Here is a 26,644-nt window from a genome sequence, read left to right as displayed (position 1 = left end):
CCCTTTCTCATCAAAGTTCATCTCAAATATTGTTTCCTCAGAGATTCCTTCCTCGACCACGTTAAAGAAGCCGCCCCAACCATAACCACTCCCCGTTGCATCATCTTGCCCTATTTCCTTCTTGCACATAGCATTATCTGAATTATCTTGTTTATTTACTTGTTTACATTTTTTACACCCTTAGATGTGCCATAATAGCCAAGATTTTTGTCTGTTTTGTTCACTACTGCATCTGCAATACCTAGAATGGCGCCAGACACATGGCAGGGCTCAATATATACTTGATGAAAGAATGAACACAAGCAAAGTGGCTTTTGGGGATCTTGAGTGTGAGTATCCAGGCATTTGCCCCCTTTTCCCAGCTCTGGGGAAGAGCATCAATTTGACCAGATGTAATCCCAACATCCAAATTATGCCCTGGGCTCTGCAGACTGAGACTCAGGTTTAAGTCCTGGCCCTGCCACCAATGTCCTTATGTAACTTCATTTCTGAGAGTTTAGTGCAGCAGAAAGAGCCTGAGCTTTGGAATCTGCTACTTACCAGCTATGTGACTTTGAGCAAACTAATTAAGCTCTCTAAGCTTTAGTTCCCTCCTTTGTCAAAGGGAGATAATATTATTGATCTCCACATGGCTGTTGTAAAGAGACTGTGGATTGTAAGCACTTACTGAATGTTGTTTCTCTTTTCTTTCATTTCTGAATCTTAGTTGCCTCGTTCATAAAATGGTAGAATTAGTATCTTTTTCAAGAGAAGTGGAAAATACATATCTTTATATGACATATCCCAATTTTTAAATCTTGGAAATTAAAATTTGTGAAAGACTGCTCTTTTTTTTGAAACTAATTTTTAAAAGTAAAAATACCCTGAGGGTCAAATAAGATACTTCTGCGGCCATGGGCTACTAATTTTCTACCTAGGGTTGTCAAGGTTCTTACCTATCTACTGGTTGTCAAGGATGCTATGACAACCCTTACTGTATAGTAACTGAGGCAAATCGGTTTACCTCCCTTAAGTTTAATTAGTTCATCTGTAACATGGATCCACCTTTGTGCGGATCTAAGGAGATCAGGTGTGTAAAACGCTTAGCACAACGCTGGCATACAGTTGGCATACCACACAACAAGCGGCAGCGGGGGCTTGGGGGCTGTTGATTTGGGAAGCATACATTCAAGGAGCAAGATATCCCAGAGACCAGGAGACCGGGAAGGCGACGTCAGGAAAGAAGGAGAAAAGACGGGAGAGGAGGAAAAAAGAGGGAAGGGACGAGGTGAGGAGGCAACAGGGTCCGCCCTCCAGGCGGGGCGCCAGCGAGAGGGCGAGGCCGGACGGGAGTGCACGTGGCCTATTTCGGGCGGAGCAGACGCGCTTGGCCCCAGCAGAGACCTCCGAGCTGGCCACAGGAGACGAGCCTTGAAGGTAGGTTACAACCGTGCTGCGAGGACCTTGAACGCCGGGATGGGGCAGCCACGGGCCCCTGGGAGTTGTGGAACAGCGGAGGTTGCTGGCTCTGGGCTCGCCACCCTCCTAGGGCAGTTTGGACCGGACGCCTGGGTCCTCTAGGCCCTTCCTCCTAGGGGGCGGGGTTAGGTGTTCTGACCAATGACCGGCCGTTCTAGAGGTCCCGCCCCTCCCCGCCCCCAGAGCCGCGGCCTCCCAGAGTGCCCAACCGCCCGGCGCTCTGGCCTGGGGCAGCACGAGCGGCGAACCTGCGGCTGGTGAGTGCATTACCCACCCAGGGTCTCCGCCCCGATCCCGCCTCTATCCCATGCCCTAGAGCTCCGGGCCGCCGACTAAGGCGCTGAGGAGTGACTCAGCGCAGGGAGGGTGGCGATTCGCCGGGGCTGGAGATTCGAACTGTTCAGGGCCTTGAATGCCGGGATGAGTGGGGTGAACGAGTGTCTTTGGAACTAGCCCCGGGGCAGTGCTGGGGCCTAGAGCCGGGTTGGGATGGAGGGGAGAGGGCCAGACCTAGAGACCAGGGCAGGGCGGGAGAAGCCACGGCTGCACCACCTTGCCTGGGCCAGGGCCATAGTTGGGGGGGCAGGTCCTCAGCTTCTGATCCAGCTCCCCACCTCAGGACGCCAAGATGCCTGGCGAACAGCAGACAGAGGAGGAGGAGGAGGAGGAAGAGATGCAAGAGGAAATGGTGCTGCTGGTGAAGGGTGAGGAGGATGAGGGCGAGGAGAAGTATGAAGTGGTGAAACTCAAGATCCCTATGGACAACAAGGAGGTACGTGTCCCACACCCTGGTGCCCCATTGCCCCTACATCTGGTCCAGGTCCAGCCTCCCTCAGACAGAAGCCAAGGGAGTCAGCCCCTACTTTTCTCTGAATCTTAAGACCTAGAATCTCAGGGTTGGCCACCCATTCTTCTGCCCCACTACCCATGCTGCCATCATATGGATGTCACACCTACTGTGCCAAGCTCCGTGCTGGGTGCTGGAGAGTAAACACCATCCTTGGTTCCCCATAGAACTTGACGTCTACTGGGGTTAGACTGACAAGTAACCACCCAGCCACAATCCTCTGTAATGGGTGCAGGCACCGGGGGTGTGGAAGACCAGAGATGGGAACTTATCACAGACTTAGGTGTGGGGAGGAGGTCAGGTTAGGTAAGAGCAGTAGTGACAGCTGACTCTTGGGCAGCATTTACTATGCACCAGACAATGCTCTAAGTACCTCAGTTCTATAACATTGGTAGTATTTGTTCCATTTTACAGGTGAGGAAACTGAGGCCCAGGAAACTGGAGTTTGGTGACTGGCTCAAGGTCTCAAAGTTAGTAAAGGGATGGCTTATCTGAGGCTGAGGGGAGTCTGAAGGGAAGGAGGCTTGGCCCTTTCAGTGGCTCAGAGGAGTGAGTGGGGCGCTGGGAGAGGTGAAGGCAAGTGGTTCAGTTGTCCTGAAGCCTGGAGGAGAGGAGGGTGATTGACGGGCTAGGTGGGTGTCTGGGTTTTATCCTGAGGGTGTTGAAGGTTAAAGAAAGGAGTTTTAAGGAGATCAGAATATGAGTTAGATTTCCCCATTCAAGGCCCTAACTGCCACCAGGTACATTTCCACTTCCCAGAACCCTACAGGACTCCCACGCCAGCCAGAAGAGCCCCCAGTCCAGCTGGAGGGCTCAGGCTGGCCAGGGTTTCTGGACTGCCTCCGGCTGATTTCTTCCTGCACACGGGCCAGGTCCCAGGGAAAGGAAGTTGTGCTGCCCCCTAGTGGGTGTGGTGCACCCTAGGGGGAGGGGGCTGGCTGCTTTGGCCTCCTCTTCCAGTCAAAATAACTATTTAGTTTTGTTTTTGTCAGGCCTCCTTGGCCTATCATCCTAGCTCCGCCTGCCTCTTCTGGCCCTGTGGATCCCCTGATCTCCACCTTTGGCCTCTAAGTTAAGAACCCAAACTCCAGAGCTTAGGGTCGACTTCCAATTCCATCACTTATCAGCTACGTGACCTTGGGCAAGTTTCTTAACCTCTTTGTGCCTCAGTTTCGTCGTTTGTAAAAGGGAAATCATAACAGTACCTACTTCTTGCGGTTGTGAGGATTAAATGAGTTAATACATGTAAAGAGTTAGATGTGTCTGGCACATCATAAACACTATGTAAATATTTGCTGCTATTCATTATTCTCTTGAAAGTTCAGGACCTTAGGCTAGGTCATCCTTCTGGAGATTTTTCAACTCATTTAAAAAAAATTTTTTTTTAAAGATTGGCATCTGAGCTAACAACTATTGCCAATCTTTTTTTTTTTTTCTGCTTTTTTCTCCCCAAATCCACCCCCCAGCACATAGTTGTGTATTTTTAGTTGTGCATCCTTCTAGTTGTGACATGTGGGATGCCGCCTCAACGTGGCCTGATGAGTGGTGCCATGTCTGTGCCCAAGATGCAAACCAGCGAAACCCAGGGCCACCGAAGTGGAGCACGTGAACTTAACCACTTGGCCACAGGGCCAGCCCCCTCAACTCATTTTTTTTTTTTTTTAAAGATTTTATTTTTCTCCTTTTCCTCCCCAAAGCCCCCTGGTACATAGTTGTATATTCTTTGTTGTGGGTCCCTCTAGTTGTGGCATGTGGGACGCTACCTCAGTGTGGCCCGATGAGCAGTGCCATGTCCGCGCCCAGGATTCGAACCAACGAAACACTGGGCCGCCTGCAGCGGAGCACGCGAACTTAACCACTCGGCCATGGGGCCAGCCCCTCCCTCAACTCATTTTTATCAAAGGCCTTTCTGGGAAAGGCTGAACTCTGGGGCTGGGAGTGAACAGGGAAACCAACACAGAGGCCTATACAGAGGACTGAGGGCATACAACTCAAGGCAGTGGGAAAGGTGTCATGGAGACGACTTTTGCTTGGGCCTTGAAGACTTAGTGGGGAGTTGGCAAATGGAGGAGGAGGAAGGGCATTCCAGGGGAGAAACAGCAAAAGCAAAGGCTTAGAGATGGGGCCAGAGAAGTAGGTGTGGCCAGAGAATAAAAGGTGTTGAAAGCCAGCATAAGAATTTGAACATACTGTTAGATTATGCAGTGCCATCAGAAGCCTCAAATCAGAGGGTCAGGATTGGATTTACTATTTAGAAGAATCATTGGCTGCTGTGGGGAGACAAGGCCGGGTAGGGCTGGTGGCCTGCTCTAAGGTAGTGGCAGCAGTGGAGAGAAGACGGAGAGAGGGAACCCTTGATTGGATTGGCTGGAGCTAAGGATGGGAAGGTGGGGGGTGGGCATGGTGAGTCATGAAAGGTATGTAGGCTGTCATGTAGCAGTTAAAAGCATTGGTTCAAATCCTACTTCCACCATTTACCAGCTTTGCCTCAGCTTTCTCATCTGTAAAATGGGATAATGAAAGTTCAGATCCTTGGATACCAGCCTAAGAAGTATCATCTGGGGGACTGGATTTGGAGGAGGCGGGTAGAACTGAGGATTACACACACATCCAACATTTAGCACTGTGCCCACAAGATAGCTCGTTAACTTGCTGTGTGGTCTCCCTGAGTCTCAGTTTCTATGAAATAGTGATCTCAAAACTCCTTCCAGTGCTGACATTCTGTGACTCTTAGGTGTCACCCAATCCCATGGCCAGTCCTTGTCCAGAACAGGCCTTAATTATGCTGCACTCGGGCTGGAGTATTCTCTCACTGCCTATCAGAATCCAATCTATCTTTAATGAATAGAAAGATTTCCTCAGAGGGCTCTATGCACATCCGATCCCATCTCTCCCTGCTTAAAGCCTTGAGTGGTTTTCTGTTTCTCTCAGGATAAAGCCTCATCTCCTAAGCCTGGCATTCAAAGCTCTTCACCGCCTGACCTCATGTCCTAGCTTCGTCTCTAATCACTTAACACCCATTCCATGCCCAAGCTTCAAACAGATCAGGCGCTTTCTCACCTCTGAGACTTTGCCCATGTGGTCTTTCAGCCTGTAAAACTCTCTTCACCTTTTCCACCTGCTTTCTCCAGGAGAAGCTCTTCTCTTTTCTAGGCCAGGTTTCTTAATTTTTATCATGCATACAAATCACCTGGGGATCTTATTAAAATGAACATTTTGATTCAGTAGGTCTGGGACGGGACTTGAGATTCTGCGCTTCTAACAAGTTTCCGGTGATGCTGATGTTGCTATCTGTGGACCACACTTCCTGTAGCAAGGAGCTCAAGGGGAGGGATCATATTTTATTATACTTTCTACCAAAAAGAAGGGAGATTCTGATGGCTGCAAGAGTCCAGGGGCAGGGGGTGGGGAGATAAGCTGTTGTAGGTAACCTCAAACTTGGTCAGTGAGATAGAATTGTATCAAGATGAAGAAAATACATGTTTTGGACAATGACAGACTTCATTTCAAACCCTGACTCTGCTATTGAATAGCTATCAGGCCTTGGGCAGTCACTTTACTTCTGAGTCTTATTTCCTTATAAAATGGAGCTAACGATACCATACTCAAAGTGTTGTGAGAATTTAAAACGAGAACATGGTGAAAAGCACTTAGCACACTTCCTGGCACAGGGTGAGTGCTCAGTAAATGGTAGTTGTTGTTATTAATTAGAAAACTAATATCTGAGGAGGAAACTGTTAACGTTTGCCCTGGTGAGAAAAGAAATACTTAAGCAGGAATACAAAAATCACTTAACTTCGAATACTTGGATTATTGTATTATGATACTACACTGTATCCCCACAGTACCTTCTCGTTACAATGTAAATGCCATTTATTCTGATTTTTAAATCTAATAGTTGTAGAATTTAAGCCAGGGAAGGGCCTTTAATGATCACCTAGTCTGGTCTTTACCACATGTATCGCTCACCTCTGGTGCTCATTTATTTAATGCTTTTCTTCACATAGATTCACGCCGTTTTGTTAAAGAAATTTGCCTTCATCTAAACAAGAATATTGATGAAATTGTGGGTTTCATGTGATCCATTGTTTTTCTAATATCTGTGAAAATAAATACATAATAATTACAATAAGATAAAAATTTGCCTACATGACACTTAGTATCCTCTTGCATCCTGTGATGTGCGGACCTCAGGCTGGGAAATTTTTCTCTCTCCTAGACTACCTTGCCTGCTTTGGTTCACTGAGACAAGGGAAGGGAGTGACTTGCTCAGGGTCTTAATGAGCTAGACTCAGCCCCTCTTACCAAGATTCTTCCTGGGGGCACCCAAGGCCCCTCCTCCTGGAGCTGGAGATACTTGTGTGTACTTGTGTGAAGAATTTCTTTTTTGTAAGTCAATGAACCCAGCAAAGGAAGTCCTCAGGCTGGTCAAAATCATCTGAAAAGAAGGGTGCCGAAGAAAAATGGGCCAGAAAAAGGTAGATATAATGAGAAAAGACCTCACCACAATGGCTGACATATTGAAACAAACCCAACAGATTTCAAAACCAAGGCAAGACTGCAAAGTGTGACCTTGAATTCAGATTGTGCCAGACCTGCTGTGGGGAGTTCCTTGATTTAAAGTATCAAGTTGTGTTTTAACTTTGAATCTCTCTTGGAGAGTGCCAGGGACTTGGAGTCCAACGCCAGTCACATCTCGGCTATGCGAGTGCCGGGAAGCAGTGTAGCCTAATGGTTAAGGGCGAGCGCTCTCGAGTCGGTCCTGACTCCCACTGCTTATGTGAATTGAATCTCCCTGAATCTCTGTTTTCTCACCTATCAAAAGATAGTTTTGACACTTGACTCAAGGGGGTATCAGGAAGATTTAATACAATAATGTCCACAAAATAGCATTGTCAAAGCTTTACACTATAATGTCGTTGTCACTATTATCATTATATGTACTGTTTAAACCAGAGTTCCCTCAGCTGGTCACTAATTTCCCAAACCTTCTTATTTTCCAATTTCTGTGTTGGTTACCAAAAAACTGCTACCTTTTTTACAAAGGATCTTGAGGGCCTTGAAGTTGCCCTCCTTGCAGCCTGAGAAAGAAAAGGCTTTACTGCTCCTTAGCTGCCACTTACCCTCTCTTAACCTGTTGCCTTATCTCTAAAATAAGAAAAGTGATAACTACTTTGTGGAGATCGAATATGGGGAGAAGCTAACACGGTCTTGTCCTTAATATGTGCCAACTATTTCATTAGGGACCTGACTGCTTGGCCCACAGCAGATGCTCACCGTTACTTTTGGTGGAATGAGCCTTCTGTTTTCTAAGAAAGGAGCAATGTGCCCTCGATACTCTTCTTCATTCTACTGTTAATATAGAATGTTTCCCTTCACCTGCCTCTTGCAAAGCATTTCTTTTTCTGATTTTTATCTCTAGAAGTCCAGACTTCATGAAACTGGCTCATTTTCGGCCACAGAATAGTATTTGGTTTTTACCCTTGCCCTCTTCCTCATAGCTTAAAAAATAATAGGTGCTTGGGGGCCAGCCCAGTGGTGCAGTGGTTAAGTTCGCACGTTCCGCTTCAGCTGCCCAGGGTTTGCCAGCCCGGATCCTGGGTGCAGACATGGCACCACTTGGCAAGCCATGTTGTGGCAGGCGTCCCACATATACAGTAGAGGAAGATGGGCATGGATGTTAGCTCAGGGCCAGTCTTCCTCAGCAAAAAGAGGAGGATTGGCAGCAGATGTTAGCTCAGGGCTAATCTTCCTCAAAAAAAAAAAAAGGTGGTTGCTCTTTTTTTTTTTAAAGATTTTATTTTTTTCCTTTTTCTCCCAAAGCCCCCTGGTACATAGTTGTATATTTTTAGTTGTGGGTCCTTCTAGTTGTGGCATTCGGGGCACTGCCTCAGCATGGCCTGATGAGCGGTGCCGTGTCTGCACCCAGGATCCGAACTGGTGAAACCCCGGCCGCCAAAGCGGAGGGCACAAACTTAACCACTCTGCCAGGGGACTGGCCCTAGGTGCTTGCTCTTAAAAGTTTATTAAAGAGGGGCCGGACTGGTGGTGTAGTGGTTAAGTTCATGTGCTCTGCTTCGGCAGCCCGGGGTTCACAGGTTTGGATCCTGGCCGGGAACCTACATACTGCTGGTCGAGCCATGCTTCGGCAGCCTCCCACATACAAAACAGAGGGAGATTGGCACAGATGTTAGCTCAGCAACAATCTTCCTCAAGCAAAAAGAGGAAGATTGGCAACAGATGTTAGTTCAGGGCCAGTCTTCCTCACCGAAGGAAAAAAGAAAAAGAAAAAAGTTTATTAAAGAGCTTGGACTGGGTGCTGGCCTGGCTTCTAAGATACCATGCTCTCCTGGCTCTCCTACCTCACTACCTCACAGACTGCCTGCTTCTGCTGTCTTCTTTGCTGGCTGTTCTTCATCTTGCTGCCCCAGGTTCCCTCTGCTCATTCCCTGGGTAATCTCATCCAGTCTCAAGGCTTTAAAAACCATAGATAGGTTGACGGCTTCTCAGTATCTCCAGCCTAGGCCTCTGTCCTGAGCTCGTGTCCAAGGAGAATTGGAGGTAACATCCAAAACATCTCACCTACCAACTTGCTCCTCCCACTGTTTTCTCTGTAGATGGCAACTCCTCCACCTTTGCAGTTGCTAAACTCAAAATCCTTGGAGTCATTTTGACTCTTTCTTTACAGCTCATTTCTAATCTATCAAATCTGTTGTCTCAAACTGCAAAATACATCAAGAAGCAGACCCCTTCTCACCACCTTCGCTTTGCACCTCTGTCACCTGGGTCTGGGCCAGTCTTCTCTTGCCGGATGACTGCAATACGGTAGCCTCCTCACTGGGCTCCTGCTTCTGCCCTCTCCCCTTCTTCATTCTGTGGAGCCTTTTAAAACATGAGCCTAATCGGTTCATGTTCCTGCTCAAAAATGCCTAACGTCTCCTCTAAAGGTTCCTCATCTTGTTCATATTACAAGGTCCTAAGCTAAGAGATCCCCTCTAGCACCACCCCGTGTCTTTTCTCCTCCTCATGCATTCTGCCCTAGGTACTTTTTCTTACTATTCCAGAACTCAACAGGCAAACTCCTGCCTCGGTTCCCTCTGTAGCCTGCTCTCTCACCTCCTTTAGGTCTTTGCTCATGTTCTATCAGTAAGGTATCTTAACAACTCTAAATTTACAGCATCCTCCTAATACCAGCACTCCTTACCAATTCTTCCTGAAAGAAGGAATTTTTTAAGTTTAATGCTGAATCTCCAGTGCCTAGAGCAGAGTCTGGTACATTGTTTGCGCTCAATAAAAATATTTGTTGAATTAATAAATAATAGCTAGAATGACACTAGGCATTGTCATATGTGCGTTAATGTATTATTTAATGCGCACAACCTGAGGCAGGCACCTTTGCTTTTCCTATTTTACAAACGGGGAACTGAGAGGTTGCAGCGTGTACAGACCCAGAACTCTGGCTCTCGGGCCTTTCGATCCGGGCTGACCTGTGCCCCCTCTCCCCGCAGGTCCCGAGCGAGGCGCCAGCGCCGCCGGCCGACCCGGCGCGCCCACACGCGTGCCCGGACTGCGGCCGCGCCTTCGCGCGCCGCTCCACGCTGGCCAAGCACGCACGCACGCACACGGGCGAGCGGCCCTTCGCGTGCACGGAGTGCGGCCGGCGCTTCTCGCAGAAGTCGGCGCTGACCAAACACGGCCGCACGCACACAGGCGAGCGGCCCTACGAGTGTCCGGAGTGCGACAAGCGCTTCTCGGCCGCCTCGAACCTGCGCCAGCACCGGCGGCGCCACACTGGCGAGAAACCGTACGCATGCGCTCACTGCGGCCGCCGCTTCGCGCAGAGCTCCAACTATGCACAGCACCTGCGCGTGCACACGGGCGAGAAGCCGTACGCGTGCCCGGACTGCGGACGCGCCTTCGGCGGCAGTTCCTGCCTGGCGCGCCACCGACGCACGCACACGGGCGAGAGGCCGTACGCATGCGCCGACTGCGGCACGCGCTTCGCGCAGAGCTCTGCGCTGGCCAAGCACCGGCGCGTGCACACGGGCGAAAAACCGCACCGCTGCGCCGTGTGCGGCCGCGGTTTCGGCCACCGCTCCAACCTGGCGGAGCATGCGCGCACGCACACGGGCGAGCGGCCCTACCCGTGCGCCGAATGCGGCCGGCGTTTCCGCCTCAGCTCACACTTCATTCGCCACCGTCGCGCGCACATGCGCCGGCGCCTCTATATCTGTGCGGGCTGCGGCCGGGACTTCAAGCTGCCCCCTGGTGCCACTGCCGCTACAGCCACCGAGCGCTGCCCCGAGTGTGAGGGCAGCTGAGCCACCGTTACTGTCTATGCGGGATGCAAGCGTTCGGCTGAGGAAGGGCACGGTGGGACCCGCCAACTGGGGTTGCATTAACCTGGACTGCTCCTCCCTGCCCTGCCACCCGGGTCTGGGAAAGAGTGGGACGGCAGGCCTGGCTGCCCTGGAACTGGGAGACAGGGAGAATCACCCACCAGGGTCCCTGGAAATCGTGCCCACCTCCCCGTCACTACATCCCCTTGGCCCATGTTAGTGAATAAAATATATCCTCATCCCACCCGTGCCTGTGAATGAGGTGGGTGGGGAAAGGAGGAAAACTGGGGTTTTCCCCAGATTTAGGGGACTTGAGTTGTCACGGAGCCAAGTGGGGCTGTAAGTCCAAAAGGGTTCCTGGAACTGGGTTTGTAGTTTGGTTGTGTTCTCAAATCTGGTATAGCACGTTCTAGATCAAACAGGCACTGCATTCTGCAGCGCTTTGGTGAGCAGCCATGTACCTCATAGAGCTCAAGTCTAGTAAAGAGACAAGAAATAGTGGAAACCTTATAGCACTATGTTAAAGGCTTTAAGGCTTCATTATTATCATTAGCTCATTTTCACCCCCAAAGCACCCCAAAGTTAGATAAATCTTTTATCCCCATTTCTGCAGATGAGTACATAGTGAACAGCAGGGCAGGGACAAGTGAAGAGGCAATTGCTGTCCATTGTTATTGGACCTCTGATGGGGGGAAGTAGTTGGACAGGAAAGGTCTTTAACGCAGTCTTATAGTTGAGAGGCTCTTCTCAGAGGTGATGTTTAAGATAGTCTTGAAGGCTAAGAGATGGGGTTGGATAATTATGGAGAAAGCCCCATGCCAGAAAGCCAACTGCATGCCAGACTTGTTAGAGCTTGCAGATGTCCCCTAGGGTGGAACGTAGGGACAAAAAGCAAGGAGGTTGGCAGCAGCTAGACCACTAGGGACCTTGGAAGCCAGGTGAAAGGGTCCAAGGCAGCAAAGAGGGCTTGAGGGATTAGAGGGGAGGGATGGATCTGACATTAAGGAGCTAAAATTCACAGGAGTTAGAGTGGCCCCGAAGATGAGGGAAAGGAGAGATGGGGGCTAACCTTATTTCTTAGCTTGGGTGACTGCAGGCCATGAGGTAGGGGCACAGGATGAGGTGCAGGAGAGGAATTGAAGTGGTAGCAATTGGCACACCCCAATCTGGACATTTTTTTTTTTTTTTTAAGATTTTATTATTTCCTTTTTCTCCCCAAAGCCCCCCAGTACATAGTTGTATATTCTTCGTTGTGGGTTCTTCTAGTTGTGGTATGTGGGACGCTGCCTCAGCGTGGTCTGATGAGCAGTGTCATGTCCGCGCCCAGGACTCGAACCAACGAAACACTGGGCCGCCTGCAGCGGAGCGCGCGAACTTAACCACTCGGCCACGGGGCCAGCCCCCCCCAATCTGGACATTTTAAGTGAGGTACATGTGGAGGGGTTAAGGAGGTGATTAGAAATACCAGCTTGGACACCAGGTCTGGAGTGCCTGACACCACGTCCAGAGGAGGGTACTTGAGAAGAGTCTGAAAGAACAGCTGGAGGTAGAAAGCAAGCCTGAAATGTGTTGTCTGGGAAATCTAGAGGAAAGTCTCAGAGGGAGTGGTAGGCTCAGTCAGATGCTACTCTAATGTCCACTGTATTTCTAAGAGTTCTGGGAAAGTGGTGAGAGCATTCAGTGGAGGGGAGGAGATTAAAGCCAGCCTCGAGTGGGTAAGGGTATAAATGAGAGAATGAGAAAGCAGAGTAGATGGGTAGACAACTGTTTTGAAGAGGCTTGGCCATGAAAAGCATGAAGGGAGTAGCTGGAGAAAGTTTGCTGGTTTTATCTTGTCAATAGGGAAGAGACTCAATTGCGCTTTATATGCTGACGGGGAGGGTTAACGGAAAGAAGAGAAGTTGATTAGAGAGGGGAGAGAAGATAGGTGATCAAGGAGAGGGAATGAAATCAGAGCTATCACTGGTAAGGAGAGGAAAGGTGGGTTTGGGAACACAAAGCTGAAGCATTTCTGGTCTGAATTCTGTTTTACCTGAGAAGTAAAAGAAGTAACTGGTTAAGAGGGAGTAGGGTCATTAATAAGAGGAATGAGGCCAGTAAAGAGGAATCCCTCGCTTTACTGATGTGGAAATAGGCTCAGAGGGGCAATAAAAAAATAGTTTAAAGGTCTTTTCCCCTGCATTACCCCACCCTGTGAGTGAGGCAGGCCATGGGTATCTCAGAAAGGGAAGTGATGTGCCCGAGGTCACACAACAGGTAAACCATACACACCCAACTCTATCTTTAGGTGTAGAGGTAGAGTGAGAAATTGGCTTGAGGAGAGCAAGGGAGAGGGCAAGGGGCCCAAGCTCAAGAAGAGAGAAGCCCTATTCTCCACATCAGAGACCTGATCCTGATTTGTACTGGGGAACTGAGGCTGGATTCTAGGCCCTGGGCTTGCTTTAACTGTTGACATTTCCTGCTCTGGGCCTCTGCAAGTTTTGAGTTGAAAATAACTGCAAACTTATAAAGTCCCTACTATGTGCAAGGCACTGGCTTAAGCACTCTACTTAGAATAACTCACTTAAACCTTACAACCCTATCAGGTAGATACCATTATTGTCATTTTAGATGTTTCATTTAGATTTCATTTTATTTTCATTCCACATCTAAAGGCACAGAAAGATGAAATAATTTGATGAATGTCATCCAGCTCATAAGTATCAAAGATGGCATTTGAACACAGATAGCCTGGCTCCAAAATCTGGGCTTCTAACACTACATACAGCCTCCAGTCTCCCTTAGAGGTCCCAGCAGGGGGAAGCAATTTGCCTGAGATCCCGCGGGGAACTTGAAAGAAAACAGATCTCTCTGCCTTGCAGGTGGGAGGTTCAATAGAGAAACATGGGAGTTGGGCTCAGGTATCCCAGTGCCCCTCTCCAGCACCTGAGACAGACCCTCCCTGGCCACCCCAGGAAGAATCTAGAAGTTGCTAGCCAAAAGTTTTATTAAAGGAGAAAATACCAGGAGGCTGTCTTCTGGAGGTTCTTGGGCGTCAGACCTCAGGAAGTAGGGCCTCCAGGCCCATGATCTGTTAGGAAAGGACTAGAACAAGGTTTCAAGGCCAGGCCACCGTCTGCTCCTCAGATGCCATGCTGAGTTGCAGGTCCTGTGTCCATGTTTCTAGGTTGAGGCCTGGCCCATAGACTCACAGGCAAGGTCTGCAGGCCCCATAGCCTGGTCTTCAGAGGTGGCCCCGTGAGGCAAGTCTGTATACTTGCGGGCAGAGCCGCGGGACAGATGTGCTGGGTAGCGTTGCCGGTTGGTGTCCATCTTGGAGAGCACTGCTTGGGGCAGATCCACACGGCAGCGGGCTGCTAATGCTACCAGGTAGATGAGGACATCACTAAGCTCCTCTTGAAGGGCTGCTCGTTCCTTGGGGGGCCAGGCTTGGGGGCCAGCCTCATCAGGCTTCCACTGACTGGGGGCAGAACACAGGTAGGCGCACACACACAGATGCTAGCTAGGACAATGGGCTCCGCCTCTCTTAGGAGCACCCCAGTCCTTGCAGCAATAAGCTCCCGCCTCTTGGGAACTTCCTCCAAAGACAACTCAACCCATTTGGGCCCTGGGTAGAGTCAGGGTGGGGAAGAGATCCCAATAGATGATTCACTCAGTGTCCCTACCTGAGCAAAGGAGTGGCCAAGAGATCATTTCACTTCTCCAGACCCAATTCTACTTCTCTCTAGCCCTAGCCACTGCCACCCTAGACTAATCCTCAGACCTGGACCACTGTGGAAGCCCACTGACTCATCTACTCTTGCCAAGTACCATCTTTTAAAAGCACACATTACATTTTGTCCCTTCCCTGCTAAAAGTCCCCCAGCTGTGCTTGGAATAAAATCCAAACTCCTGACCATGCCCTCCAGGTCCTGCATGAGCTAACTCCTCCTCTTCCAATGTCATTATCCACCACTCTCCTTCTCACTCCCCACCTGAAGCCACTCTGGCCTTTTCTGTCTTGCCAACAGGGCAAACAGTCACAGGGCCTTTGCACTTACTGCTCCCTCTGCCTTGAGTGCTCTTCCCCCTGTAGCAGGGGGAACATAGTTGTCCCTGTCTGGAATGCCATAGGCAGATCTTCTATAGAATACCTTCCTTTCCACTCCAGAGGCAGAGGTAAAGGAAGGTTGCCACCACCCCTTCTTAGATGGGGATCTGCTTGCTGTTTTCACATCTTTCTCTCCCAGAAGACTGGGTGCCCAAAAAGGGTAGGGACTGGTGAGTCATCTCTGTATCCCAAGCCATCATGCACAAGAGCCTAGCAGTGAGGAGGGAAAACGAAGCCATGGATATTTGATCATCAAATAAATGTTCCCCTCCCATCCCCTACAACACAGATTCTTCCAGGACTCTTTTCATTTACTCACAAGAGCTCTGCCAATTCCCCTACTTCCCCCACCAAGGCCAGGAGGAGGTTCCGAGGTTGGTGGAACTGGTCCCAGTCTCGTTCAGCAGCAAACTCCGCATGGAGGCGGCGGCTGGAATAGAAGAATGGGGTGGAAGCCCAGGTCTCAGGGTTAGGCGATGCAAGAGGAGACGCAGGGCCCAGGCAGGTATCTGTGATGTAATGGGGGCATTAAGTATCAGGGGACTCTGCAATTCCTTGGGCAGTCTGAAGCAAATCCTTTCTTCTCTGTGGGACTTGGTCTCCTCCTCTATAAAACGGCGCGCCCCTACAACAGACTCTAAACTCTACCGACATCTAACAATAGCTTCTTTCCCATTATTCCATCTCCTGCTGCTGCTAGTTTCCTCCACTTGGAATATCCCTATCTCTGCATATCTAAGTCCTACCGATTTTACAGAGTGCAGCTCCACGGGCACTTCCCCTAAGAAGCCCCCCTTGACTTCCTCCAGCAAGAAATAATGTCTCCCACCTCTTAGTACTGCATTTGCCCGGGTCCTAACACCAACTCCTGGAGGACGGAGGCCGAGCGGAAGCAGCATCGGACTCGGTATTTCCCCAGGGCTAGTTCTAATATTACTCACCGAGCGTCACCATTTCCGCAGCCTCAGGTGTACATTGCTAAGCCCATTTTGCAGATAAGGAGGTTAGAAGGTTCGCCCGGGGTTAGCCAGCAGAGCTGGGACCCACTCACAGCTGTTACCCTTCTTCCCGACCACGTGAAAGGACCTTTCCCAACAAAAGGGAGAAGGGGGGCTATCTCCCCAGCCTAGGCTGGGCAAGGACGGCTTACATGTCCTCGAGCGTAGGCTCCGGGCTGAAGCTGAAGGGGCCGGCAGCGGCAGTGCCCTCTGCCCCCGTGTCCCCACGCGTCTCCCCACACGCCATGGACAAGCCGCTCTCCGGGCAGCAGCAGCGACTGAACTGGAGAACCGGGCGCAAGCACGGAGCCCGCCTCCAGAGGCCCTGGCCAATCACAGACGTTCGTGGTTGCTTCATGGGGCGGGGCCAACAGGAAAGACCAATTACTTATATGGAGTTTACTACTGCCCGCCTCTTACCCCGACTGGACCAACCGGAGAGAGCTTCAAGCGTGTACTCTTACGTCCAGGCCCTGGAATTCTTCAGCCTTGGCCAAGCATCTTAAAGGTATAGGTACCAGATTCGACCAGGGGAAGAGACAGAGGGCAGAGGATGGAGAGAGCGCAGGCGCGTCACTTCCTGTGTGGGCGTCAGATGGCGCGAAGGCGAAATGACCGGGCGGGGAAGGGTGTGGCGCGCCGTTTAGAACCCCAGAAATGGAGAGTTTAAGCAGAAAGGAGAATTTATTGTAAGGATACAAGAATGTCTGCAGGATACAGCTGGGCTTTAGGAATGAACTGAAACCAGGGTAGCAGTTTAAAGTATTTTACATGTTTAATCCTTGCAGCAACTCATTTAATCCTCACGACAACCTTATAAGGTAGGTAATACTATGATCATCATCCCCACTTTACATATAAGGAAACCGAGAAATTGAGTAATTTAACTCAACAGCTAGTAAGGTGGTAGCCAGGTTTCAAAATCAGGTAGTTTGGCTTCAGAATCTGTGTTATTAACTTCACTTTTCAAATGATAAATACTATGAAATTTTTTTTTAATGTTACAGTACTTAAATACTATGAAAAGTGGTGGCAACTTTAGATTGCATGGTCCAGGGAAGATGTGGTAAGCACTGTTGGTTATCTACTCAACTGCCCTTTCCCCTCCTCCATTCTTGTAGAACTTTGATGTTGTTCTGGGGTCTACATTCCTCTACTTGTGGCCCCATTGCCCTGGCTATTGGTCAGGTTATGGGTGAGCATGTGGCCCAGTTCTTGACAATGAGAAGTTAGGAGAAGTCTGTTGGAGACTTCTGGGAAAGGTTCTTAGTTCTCTTTTCAAAAAAGACACAGGATGTTTCTCTCTTTAGATGTTGGTATGTGAGGATCAGGTTGTGAGGAGAGCTAGCTCATAAGCTGGGATTGGTGGATAGCAAGATGGACAGGACCTGGATCCTTGATGACATTGCTGAGGCAATTATTTTTACAAGTTCCAGAAATGCCCTAATTTAGGACTCTGGTTGTATAAGATGATAAATCACTTTATTGGCCAAACCACTTTTAGTTCGGTTTTCTGTTACCTGTCTTTGAGAAAGTGACATTTAAGCTGAGCAAAAATCAAGGGGGATAGAGCTTTAGGTACAGGGAACATCAATGCTTAAAGCAGGAAAGTCCTTTCAGATTCTAACAACAAGAAGAATTCCAGTGTGGCAGGAATGTAGTGAGAAAGGAGCATGGTTGGATATGGTGTTGGAAAAGTAAAGAGAGGCCAGATCAGATCAATCAACGATGGATTTTATTTTATATTTTATTTTATTTTGGATTTTAACTGTTATGGAAACCCTTTGGGAAGTTTTAGACAGGGGAGTCGGTTGATCGTGTTTCATATTTATGAGCCCTCTGGCTACTGTGTTAATGAATTGGAGGAGGGCAAGAGTAGAAGCAGGGAGATGAGGTACTCAGTTGTCCAGACAAGAAATGATGGTGACTTGGGCCAGGCTGATGGTGAGTGAAGATGGAGAGAAGTGGATATGTTGATTTATTTTGGAGGTAGATCTATAGGCTTTGTTGGTTTTGAAGGAGGGGGATGGGAGAAAGGGTAGAATCAAGCATGGCTTATAGGTTTTGAGTGTTGAGCAACTTGGTGGATGGATGGTGACTCATACTGGGATGAGGAAGATGAGGTGCCAGATTGAACACATGTGGCATCAGGAGTTTGGTTTAAGCAAGTTGAAGATGCATATCAAGTTGGCAGGTGGATGTATGAGCCTGAGGTTTCGGGGAGAGATCAGAACTAGAGATTCAGATTTGGTAGTCTCAGTCATTTAGATGGTACTTAAAGTCATGGAAATGGAGAAGAATAACTAATACAAGAATCTAGGTGGACAAGACCAAGATTTGGGGTACTCCAACATTTAGCAGTTGAGCAGAAGAGAAGAGGCAGGTGAGGTAGGAGGAAAATTGGCTGAGTGTGGTGTTGTGGAGGCCAAAAGAAGAAAGCGTTCCAGAATGAGTGGACATCTGATTTGGATGCAGCTGAGCTTCCGGGTAAGATGAGAGCACAGAATTTGCTGCTGGATTAGGCAACATGGAAGTTGGATATGAGAGAGGGGAGAAAAGAGAGAGTCCTGGGTAACTCCTGGGTTTCTGGCTTAAGTAAGTGGATGGATAATTTTGCCATTTGCTGAAATGAGGACACAGAAGACCCAGGAGTTGGGGTGGAAGGGAAGGTAATGAATTCACTTTGGGACACGTTGAGTCCAAAATGGCTCTGGAACATCCAGATAATGTCCAGCAGGCAGGTGGACATACAGGTCTGAAGTCCAGAGCATTGAGCTGCCTTATAGATCTGGGAACTGAAAGTTTCAGGAGCCAGGTACCTCCCCTAGCACCTTCCCTTGGTGTTTGCTACGCTTCTTCAGACAAGAAACCCAAACTCTTTTACTGGAATATAAAACACCACTTGGAAAGCAGGTTCCTTGGGAGTCCACTGCATCTCAGATTTTTGAAAGTCAAGGACCAGGACTTCTAGAGCTCACCCGTCAGATGACCCTTGGAGATTGACAGGAAGGAGGAGGCACTCTCTCTGGGACTGCCTCTGCCCTCCCCCCAGGAGATCCCTGGCTGAGCTGTAAGCTTCTTGCAAAGCATCCTGCAGGGACATCCAAGTTCTTGGCTCCAAAGCATCATCCTCTGAAGACCAATCAAATCCAGCTCTAGCACAGCACAGAGTTGGGTGTTGGGGGGGAGGCCTTCATGAGAGAGAAACAGCCCCATCATCTGGACTCCTCATTCCAGGCTCTTCCTGCACCCGCACCCTCACCTCCAGTCAGTTTTCTCCATTCTCCTCAGACACATCTAGGCAACCCAACCTCCCTGCTTTAGTCAGGGCCTCGGTGTGCTTGGTCTTGTCTTCTAGTCCATGTTTGTGATTGGCTCTTTATGAGCCTATCCTCCCAGAAACTGGGTGCCATAGTCTTTTCAAACCAAAGGTGTTTCTCCAGTGCAGTCTATCAAATGTTTAATGACACGACGGACAGGCTGGGACAGGGAGACATGCGCATGTACACTGAGGCCCTTCTGCTACTCATCTTTTTGTTTGGCCACCTTCTCTACAGCCAGGCTGGTACAACTAGTCCCAGTAAGGCTTTTTTGGAAACCGTGGAGTCGAGGAGGAGGCATCAGCTGGAGAACCAAGTAGCAGAGGCCCATAAAGCTGGGTGGGTAGGGTCAGCATGTGGGAATCTGGGCCCGTCAGAGGTCCCAGAGACAAGAGAGTGTGATGGGAAACTAGGAGTCAGGTGATTGAGAACCCATCCATCAATGCCCTTGGGAAGATTGTTTCTCTTCTCTGAGCCTCAGTTTCCCTATCTATGTCATGGGGATCTGGCCTAGGTGGCTTCCAAGTACCCTTCATGTGTGTGCTGGGAGGACCAGGACCATGTGCATTTTGTTCATGGCTGTATCCCCAGCACCCGCCGCAGTACTGTGCTTATTGGAGGTAGAGCCATAGGCCTTGTTGGTTTTGAACTGGGAGATGAGAGAAAGGGTGCTAGTATAATTTAAAATATTTGTTTTTATTAAATTTTTCAGGAGGAGTCATGACAGAGGCTTTTAGCAATCTTTACCCTCACCCATTCAGACCAGGGAGTCCCCAACACCCTTAGAAGTCCTTCTTCAACCTACTTATCCAGCCTTATCCCCCTACAGGCGTGCTGAAATCCAGCCAGACATTCCCCACCCTCCTGTTCCCTGCCTTTGCTCACACAGTTCTCCATTTCTGGAATGCCCATCCCCTTCTCTGCTTATCCAAATCCAAATTCCACTCATCCTGCAGAGCCCTGCTTCAAAGCCACCTCCTCTGGGAAGCTTTCCCAAACTTCCTCCAAAAAGGAAATAATTTGGCTTTCTATAACACCTCGTCCACTTTAGCCTTCGTGGCACTGACTACTCTTCATCTTAATTTTGGGGTGGTTAGTGTCTCTGTTCTAGATGTCCCCCTAACTGGCTCTCCTGTAGAACAGAAGCAGCGTCAGGCTCTTGTGTCCCTGGGCCTGGTTCTTGAGTAGATCTAATAAATACTAATTTACAGAAGCACGTCTCATGGGATCCCTTCCATGACTTCCCTGCCATAGTTGGGTATGGCTGCACCTGTTTTACAGAGGAGGAATCTGAGGCCCGGAGACTTATCTGGGATGAGATCGCCTGGAAGGGTGAAGGCTGAAGGTCACCAGTACTCCCCAGTGCTCCTCAGCAAGTGAAAGCAGTCTCCCCACCCGCCACAGGGGAGTAAAGGAGGCAGCTTATGTGTGTGTGGTATGTGCTGTGGTCACCTTGCTACTGCCTTTCCTCTGCCCTTTTGTCCTTTGTCTTCATCTTCCTCTGGCTTCAACTTCCTCTCCTTTTCTTTTCTTCCTTTGGCTTCCTTGTCCTTTTCTTCCTCTTCCTTTTCCTCCATCACCTTCCTCACATCTGTTTGTACCTGTGATTCTTGTTCTGGTTTCCACCCAAGGCCCTGTCACCTCTACTACCTGCTACCTCCATTTTGCTGCCTAGCACTTCCCCAGGGAAAAGTTGGATGCCTACCTTGCTCTCAACCTCTAACCTTCCTGGGTTAACTAAGAGGCCATGGAAGCAAGCAATCATTTTCCTCCTCTTTTCTTGGGCCAACCCCAAGCTAGAAAATGAACCAGTTAGAGAGCTGTGTAAGTGGGCAATCAGGACCACGTCCTGAATTTCTTCTCCAAAGCCTTAAGAGATTGATAGTACGAGCTTCCACAGCTAGGAGACACCAAGAGCAAAGGAAGTGTGAAAGTAGAGGGTGCTAGGGTCCCCAGTACATACCTCACTCTCACTCACTCATTCCTTCCTTCGTTCAGTATACTCTGAGCACTAACCACGAACCAGACGTGTTCTAGGTGTGAGGATATAGAACATCCCCTGCCACCTTGGAGCTTACATACTAGCAGAAAGGACAATTATAAGGTAAACTAATAAATTCTCAAGATAATTACAGATTAGGATAAGAGCTATGAAGCCAGTAAATAGGGTGATGAGTTGGAGAGTAGCTAGGAGTTGGTTGAGGTCAGAAAGGGCTTTATGAGGAGGTTTTTGCTGAGCTGAGACAGGACTGAGAGTGAGCCAGCCAGGTAGAGAGCCTGAGGTGTGGTTCCAGGCAGAGGGAACTGAAAGTACAGGGGATTTTGATTTGTTTGAAGCACCATGGGAAGGCTAATGGGCTAGAGTTTAGTGAGAGAAGTAGGGAGAGTGCCATGAGATGAAGTGCCATGAGAGGGAGCAGGGATTTCATGGAAAACTATCTTAGAGCTTTGAGCAGGGGAAAAACTGATCAAATTTGTTTGTTTATTTATTGTTAGTATTTATATTATTAACTATGTAAATACTCATTGCAGAATACTGTATATGATTACATTTCATTTGTTACACAAGATTTTATTTTTAGTTGGAGTTGATAACTGCCTCATTGCTTTTTTTCTTTTTTCTTTTTCTTTTTTTTTTTTAAGGAAGATTAGCCCTGAGCTAACATCTGCCATCAATTCTCCTCTTTTTGCTAAGGAAGACTGGCCCTGAGCTAACATCCATGCCCATCTTCCTCTACTTTATATGTGGGACACCTACCACAGTGTGGCTTGATAAGTGGTGTGTAGGTCCATGCCCAGGATCCGAACCGGCGAACCCCGTGCCACCAAAGCAGAGTGCGCAAACTTAACCACTATGCCACCGGGCTGGCCCCCTCATTGCTTTTTGCCATTTGCTGTTTTCTATATAGTAATTATCACTAATTCTTTTTACATCTTCCATTAACCTTCCAATACAATTTTTCACACAATTAAATGTATCGATATTCTGTCATTTCCTTTTCCTGGAAGCCATCCAGTCTCCTGTTACAGCACAGACTGGTTGCTCTCTAGGCCTGCTGTACAGCTGCTGCCTGAGACTTCCCTTCACCTCTCTCCTGTGCCAGGTTGGGTTTCCCAGACCCCATGTTTTTCTCTTTCTCAGTTTGCTCCCTTGTTTTGCTGGAACACGTCTTCCAGTAGTTTCTTGAGAAAGAGTGAATGGGATGAAAGCACTTTGATACCTTGCATGTCTAAAAATATCCTTACTCTATTTGTTTGAAAAATGCAGCTAGGTGTAGAATTATGCATAGAAAATCATTTACCCTCAGAATTTTGAAGGCATTGCTTCATTGTCTTTTAGCTTCCAATTCACTCTTGAGAAGGCTGATAGCATTTCTAGCCCCAAACCTTTGTTTGTGATCTTCCCCTCCCACAGATTTTAGGAGGGCATGGTGATTAGCAAATGGACTCTGGAGTCAGACTGCCCAGAAGACTGCCTGTGCAACCTTGGACACATTTCTTCATCTCCCTGCACCTCAGCTTCCTCATTTGCAAAATGGGGTTAGTGGACGTTTAAATGAGTTAATACATAGAAAACACTTAGAACAGTGCCCGGCAGAGTATGCAGTATATAGATACTTGCTGTTATTATTGTTAGGATCTCTTTATGGCTGCTGTTTTAAATGTTAATAATAAAATTAGTTTGGGTCTTCTTTCATTCACTATGCTGGGAATTCGAGAGGTATGTGAGGGGCTGGCCTGGTGGCGCAGCGGTTAAGTTCGCACGTTCCGCTTCTCAGTGGCCCAGGGTTCACTGGTTTGGATCCCTGGTGCGGACATGGCACTGCTTGGCACAGCATGCTGTGGTAGGCGTCCCACAGAGAAAGCAGAGGAAGATGGGCACGGATGTTAGCTCAGGGCCAGGCTTCCTTAGCAAAAAGAGGAGGACTGGCAGTAGTTAGCTCAGGGCTAATCTTCCTCAAAAAAAAAAAAAAAAAAAGGTATGTGAGACATCTTTTAAGTTTTAGAAAACTTTCTTGTATTATTCTTTGATAGTTTTCTTTCTTCCATCGGCTTTAGTAGGTCTTTCTGAAGGAACTCCTCTTAGACGTTGAACCTCCTGGCTCACCTCTGATTTCCATACTCTTTTTCTTCTATTGTGCGTCTTTTTGGTTTTCTTGTTCTCCTGATAAATTTCCTCAACTTTACCTTCTAAGTCTTCTACTAAATTTTAAAATTTTAGCTATATTTTTATATTCTAAGTGATTTGTTCTTTATCTTTTTATTTCTGCTTTTTTATTTTTGCGTCTGCTCCCTGTATTGTCTCTTTCCTGAGTTTTTTGTTTGCTTTGACTTATTTCAGGTTGGAGGCTTGCCTCAAATGTTTGGTGATCCTTGACTACTCATATTTAAGAATGAGGCATTAAAAAGTGTGCTTGAGTGAAGCTTTTCAACTGGGAAGCTTCTTGGTACAGAAATTTTCACTGGTGCTCCCTAAATCTTTATATTATGGGTCTTTTTTCTGGGCAGATTTATTTTCTCCAGAGGAATATTCTCCTGTCTTCCACTTGCACCAGGCAGGGGCACTATAAGTTTCCTGGATACTGTTTTTAATAGCTAGGTGGAGGAAGGGGCTGAGACAGTCTCATTTTTCAGTCTTTATTCTTCTGTTTTTGGACAGGCCCCCTGTCCTCTGCTGTGTTTTTTTTAACTCACATTTTCCAGAAAATAAACCTTCATTTACCTGCAGAGGCGAGAGGTAGTCATTTGGCTGTGTGACATCAGGGGGAACTTCAAAGCTCTAATTACCCTGTGTATAAACTTCCAAACCAGTTATCCATTTTTATCCTCCCCCTTGACCTCACCTTCTTCAGTACCTCCAGAGAATATCTCCTTACTTCCTGGTAGTATTCCTCAACCCTGAAGGCATTTACACTTAGGCTTTCTTTATTCTGCTAAGTCAGTCACCCCTTTTCCCCCTGGTTTCCACCTTCCAAGAATTGTTGACACCTTTTTTTTTTGCTATTTCCTCCCCCACTTTCTAATCTTTGGGGTTTATGCCTGTTTTGAGTCTTTCATTGTTAACTCAGGGGGATGGTGAAACCTAAATCTGGGAGCTAAATCCCCGGGTCTAGGATCAGGGAAAACACTCTCTCTCCACTTTGCCCGACTCTGAATGTACCAATTGCTTCCTTTTATAAGACTGTAAAAGATTCAGCATTCCAAGGATCCAAACATTAGCCGGAAGAATTTTTCAACAAAGTCCTTTTTATTTATTTCCTTAGAAATTAGTCTTTATTGATTAAATCACTAGGAATTTTCAGCACAAGATTTAACATCTTATTGACCACCAAGGCCTGGGCTCTGGGGCTTGCTCTGCCTCTCCCAGTCCATAACGGGGTTTAGAGGGAGAGACGTCATTAACAGAGACCAAGTCAGATGGCTGCAGGTCCTCCTTTCCCAGTTATTGGACAAGCTGCTCAATTCTTGTCCAGAGCAGGAAAGAGCCAATATTTCAGAAAAATCTAATAAAGAATTTGACATTGCATTATAAGATCTCTCTTAACAATTTAGATTTCTCAACAGTATTGGTCCAAACTTATTTGCTTCTGATTTAAACGTTTTTCATTTTGCAATTTACTTTTTGTGTGTGTATGTAATTTTAATAAAACTCTCACTCCCTGTGCAGAAATAAATCAACCCAGTGCCAAGAAAAATCCCTCAAACCAGAATAGCTTCATCTTGCTCTTGGAAAAAGGAAACAGGTTATTTTGTTCCTCTTCCACGCAAGACATGAACAGACATCCCCCCAAAGTCCAAAATGTTTCTTCTGGCTGTGGAATGTGCAGCTTTTGACCGACTGAGTCAAATCACCTAGAAAGGGCAGCTGGAACTACTATGCAGGCAGCCTTCTTTGGAAATTTCTTCTTAAAATCAACTCTTGAGACTCGTCCATGGTTGTGTACAAAGTCTCTAAGGTCCAAACAACTTGTGCTATTCCATCTCAAGAGCTAGGCTCAGAAGAGGCATTGGAACTGTCAGGAGCAAGAGCAGTAGCAGTGGCCCCACGAGGTAGGACCTCAATAACCCGAGGCTTGTCAATGATCCGGGCCGTTCGGTTTCCCTTTTCCACAATGCCAACGATCCATGCTTGGTGACCCTCTCCATACTTGGAAGATTTGATTTCAGAACAAAAGCGAGCTGCCTGTTCTCTTGGCAGACAAATCAGTAACCCCCCGGAAGTTTCTGCTGAGGTTCCTTGAAGGAGCCCAAAGCGTCCACTGGCCTTGCTGATGGCAGCCATCTTGGCAATGATTGGCAGATTATGTATGACAAAGGACACCTCATTTCTTTGTTGTTTTGCAAGGTTCTGGGAATGTCCTAGAATGCCAAAGCCTGTGATATCTGTGGCTGCATGGGCATTAAACGTGTGCATTAATCCAGCAGCAGTTCTGTTTAGGGTAGCCATATTGAACATGGCTTCCTGATAGGCCAGCTCTACCTCTTCCCTGGAGACCACCATCTTTATCTTATTCCATCTTTCAGGGTTATCCAGCCATTGGTGGGCATTCACAGCAACCTGGGTTCCTAAGGGTTTGGTTAACACGAGCACATCCCCAACAACCGCACTGTCAGGCATTATGAATTCATTTGGCTGACATACCACAGTGGCAACTCCACCGACGATAATCCAGGGGTTTACCACAGTCTGTCCCCCAGTCACTGCAGTCCCTCCTTCCTCGGCAGCGTCCCGAAAGCCTCTGATCATCAGTGGTGTTATCTTTTCTCTTTCCTCCTCAGTCATACTCTGGCTGACGCTGAGCAACATCAGCATGTTGTCACATTCAGTAATGCCCATGGCGTAGAGGTCACTCAGCACGTTGGCGCAAGCTATGCGCCCCATCATGTAAGGATCTTCCACCAAGGGGTAAAAGAAGTCCGTGGTCTGCACCAGTGACAGGCCCCCGTGCCTCAGGGGTATGACGCAGGAGTCCATCCCAATGCCCAGGGTTGGGAAGGTCGGGTTGGGTTCCACCCTGGCCGGCAGGCCGGCTTCCTGGGCCGCCTCTTCAAGGTCTCCGACCAGGCCGCGGCCGAGCTGGGGCCGCGCGTCCGGCCGCGTCAGTCCCGCCAGGAGTTTGAGCAGCGTCTCCTGGGGGACTTTGCAGCCTCAGCCCTTCATGCCGGAGAAGCCCGTGAGCCGCCAGCTCGGGCTGAGGCCCAACGCCTGGGGCTCGAAGGGCCGGTAGCTCGAGAAGCCCCGGCCCAGAGACAAGCCCGCTGGGCCCGCGGAGCCTTCTGCCGCTGCCGCCGCCATCGCCTCTCCGCTGACGCCTGTCACCGCGGCTTCCGCCATCACGCCTGCCCGGCACGGAGGGGAAAAGGGAGGGGAGAGGTCCCTCTTATTCTGTACTCCAGTTAATACCGAGTAACAGCTATTACCGCGGAGTTTCTCCCCGGCACGACTCGCGCCAGCGCACTCACGCCCCGCCGCGCGCTCCCGGCCTTCCTGAGGGAGGTGCAGCCGGCCTCCCCTATTTATAGCCCTGGTGATTGACAGCCGTACCATCCAATGATGACTTTGCCACTTCCTTAGGTCACAAATCAACCAG

The 26,644-nt window shown here is 48.5% G+C and overlaps 3 protein-coding genes across 4 annotated transcripts; 1 reads left to right on the top strand and 2 right to left on the bottom strand.

The window, feature by feature from the left end:
- The first annotated feature begins 1,289 nt into the window (after positions 1–1,289).
- On the top strand, positions 1,290–11,134 carry ZNF771 (zinc finger protein 771). Of its 2 annotated transcripts, none has more exons than XM_014842407.2 (3): positions 1,290–1,416; positions 2,078–2,230; positions 9,814–10,884. In XM_014842407.2, exons 2-3 carry the CDS (start codon positions 2,087–2,089, stop codon positions 10,624–10,626), a joined length of 957 nt encoding a protein of 318 aa, XP_014697893.1. In that variant the 5' UTR covers positions 1,290–1,416; positions 2,078–2,086; the 3' UTR covers positions 10,627–10,884. The 2 variants fall into 2 exon arrangements, with proteins under 2 accessions (XP_014697893.1, XP_014697892.1); XM_014842406.3 differs by having other exon boundaries at positions 1,401–1,715; positions 9,814–11,134.
- Positions 11,135–13,612: 2,478 nt separating this feature from the next.
- Positions 13,613–16,105, bottom strand: DCTPP1 (dCTP pyrophosphatase 1). The gene is made up of 3 exons (XM_014842405.3): positions 15,885–16,105; positions 15,054–15,164; positions 13,613–14,104 (listed from the first exon to the last, which is right to left on the bottom strand). The coding sequence occupies exons 1-3, from the start codon at positions 16,088–16,090 to the stop codon at positions 13,807–13,809; spliced, it is 615 nt and encodes a 204-aa protein (XP_014697891.1). The 5' UTR covers positions 16,091–16,105; the 3' UTR covers positions 13,613–13,806.
- An 8,174-nt stretch (positions 16,106–24,279) lies between these two features.
- SEPHS2 (selenophosphate synthetase 2) lies at positions 24,280–26,582 on the bottom strand. Its single transcript, XM_014842404.3, has one exon. The coding sequence runs from the start codon at positions 26,386–26,388 to the stop codon at positions 25,036–25,038; it is 1,353 nt and encodes a 450-aa protein (XP_014697890.1). The 5' UTR covers positions 26,389–26,582; the 3' UTR covers positions 24,280–25,035.
- Between the last annotated feature and the right edge of the window lie 62 nt (positions 26,583–26,644).

Source organism: Equus asinus, chromosome 14 (genome assembly GCF_041296235.1).
Source record: "Equus asinus isolate D_3611 breed Donkey chromosome 14, EquAss-T2T_v2, whole genome shotgun sequence".
Lineage (NCBI taxonomy): Eukaryota > Metazoa > Chordata > Mammalia > Perissodactyla > Equidae > Equus > Equus asinus.
The sequence above is the reverse complement of the archived record's forward strand: the minus strand, read 5'-3'. Positions and strand labels throughout refer to the sequence as shown.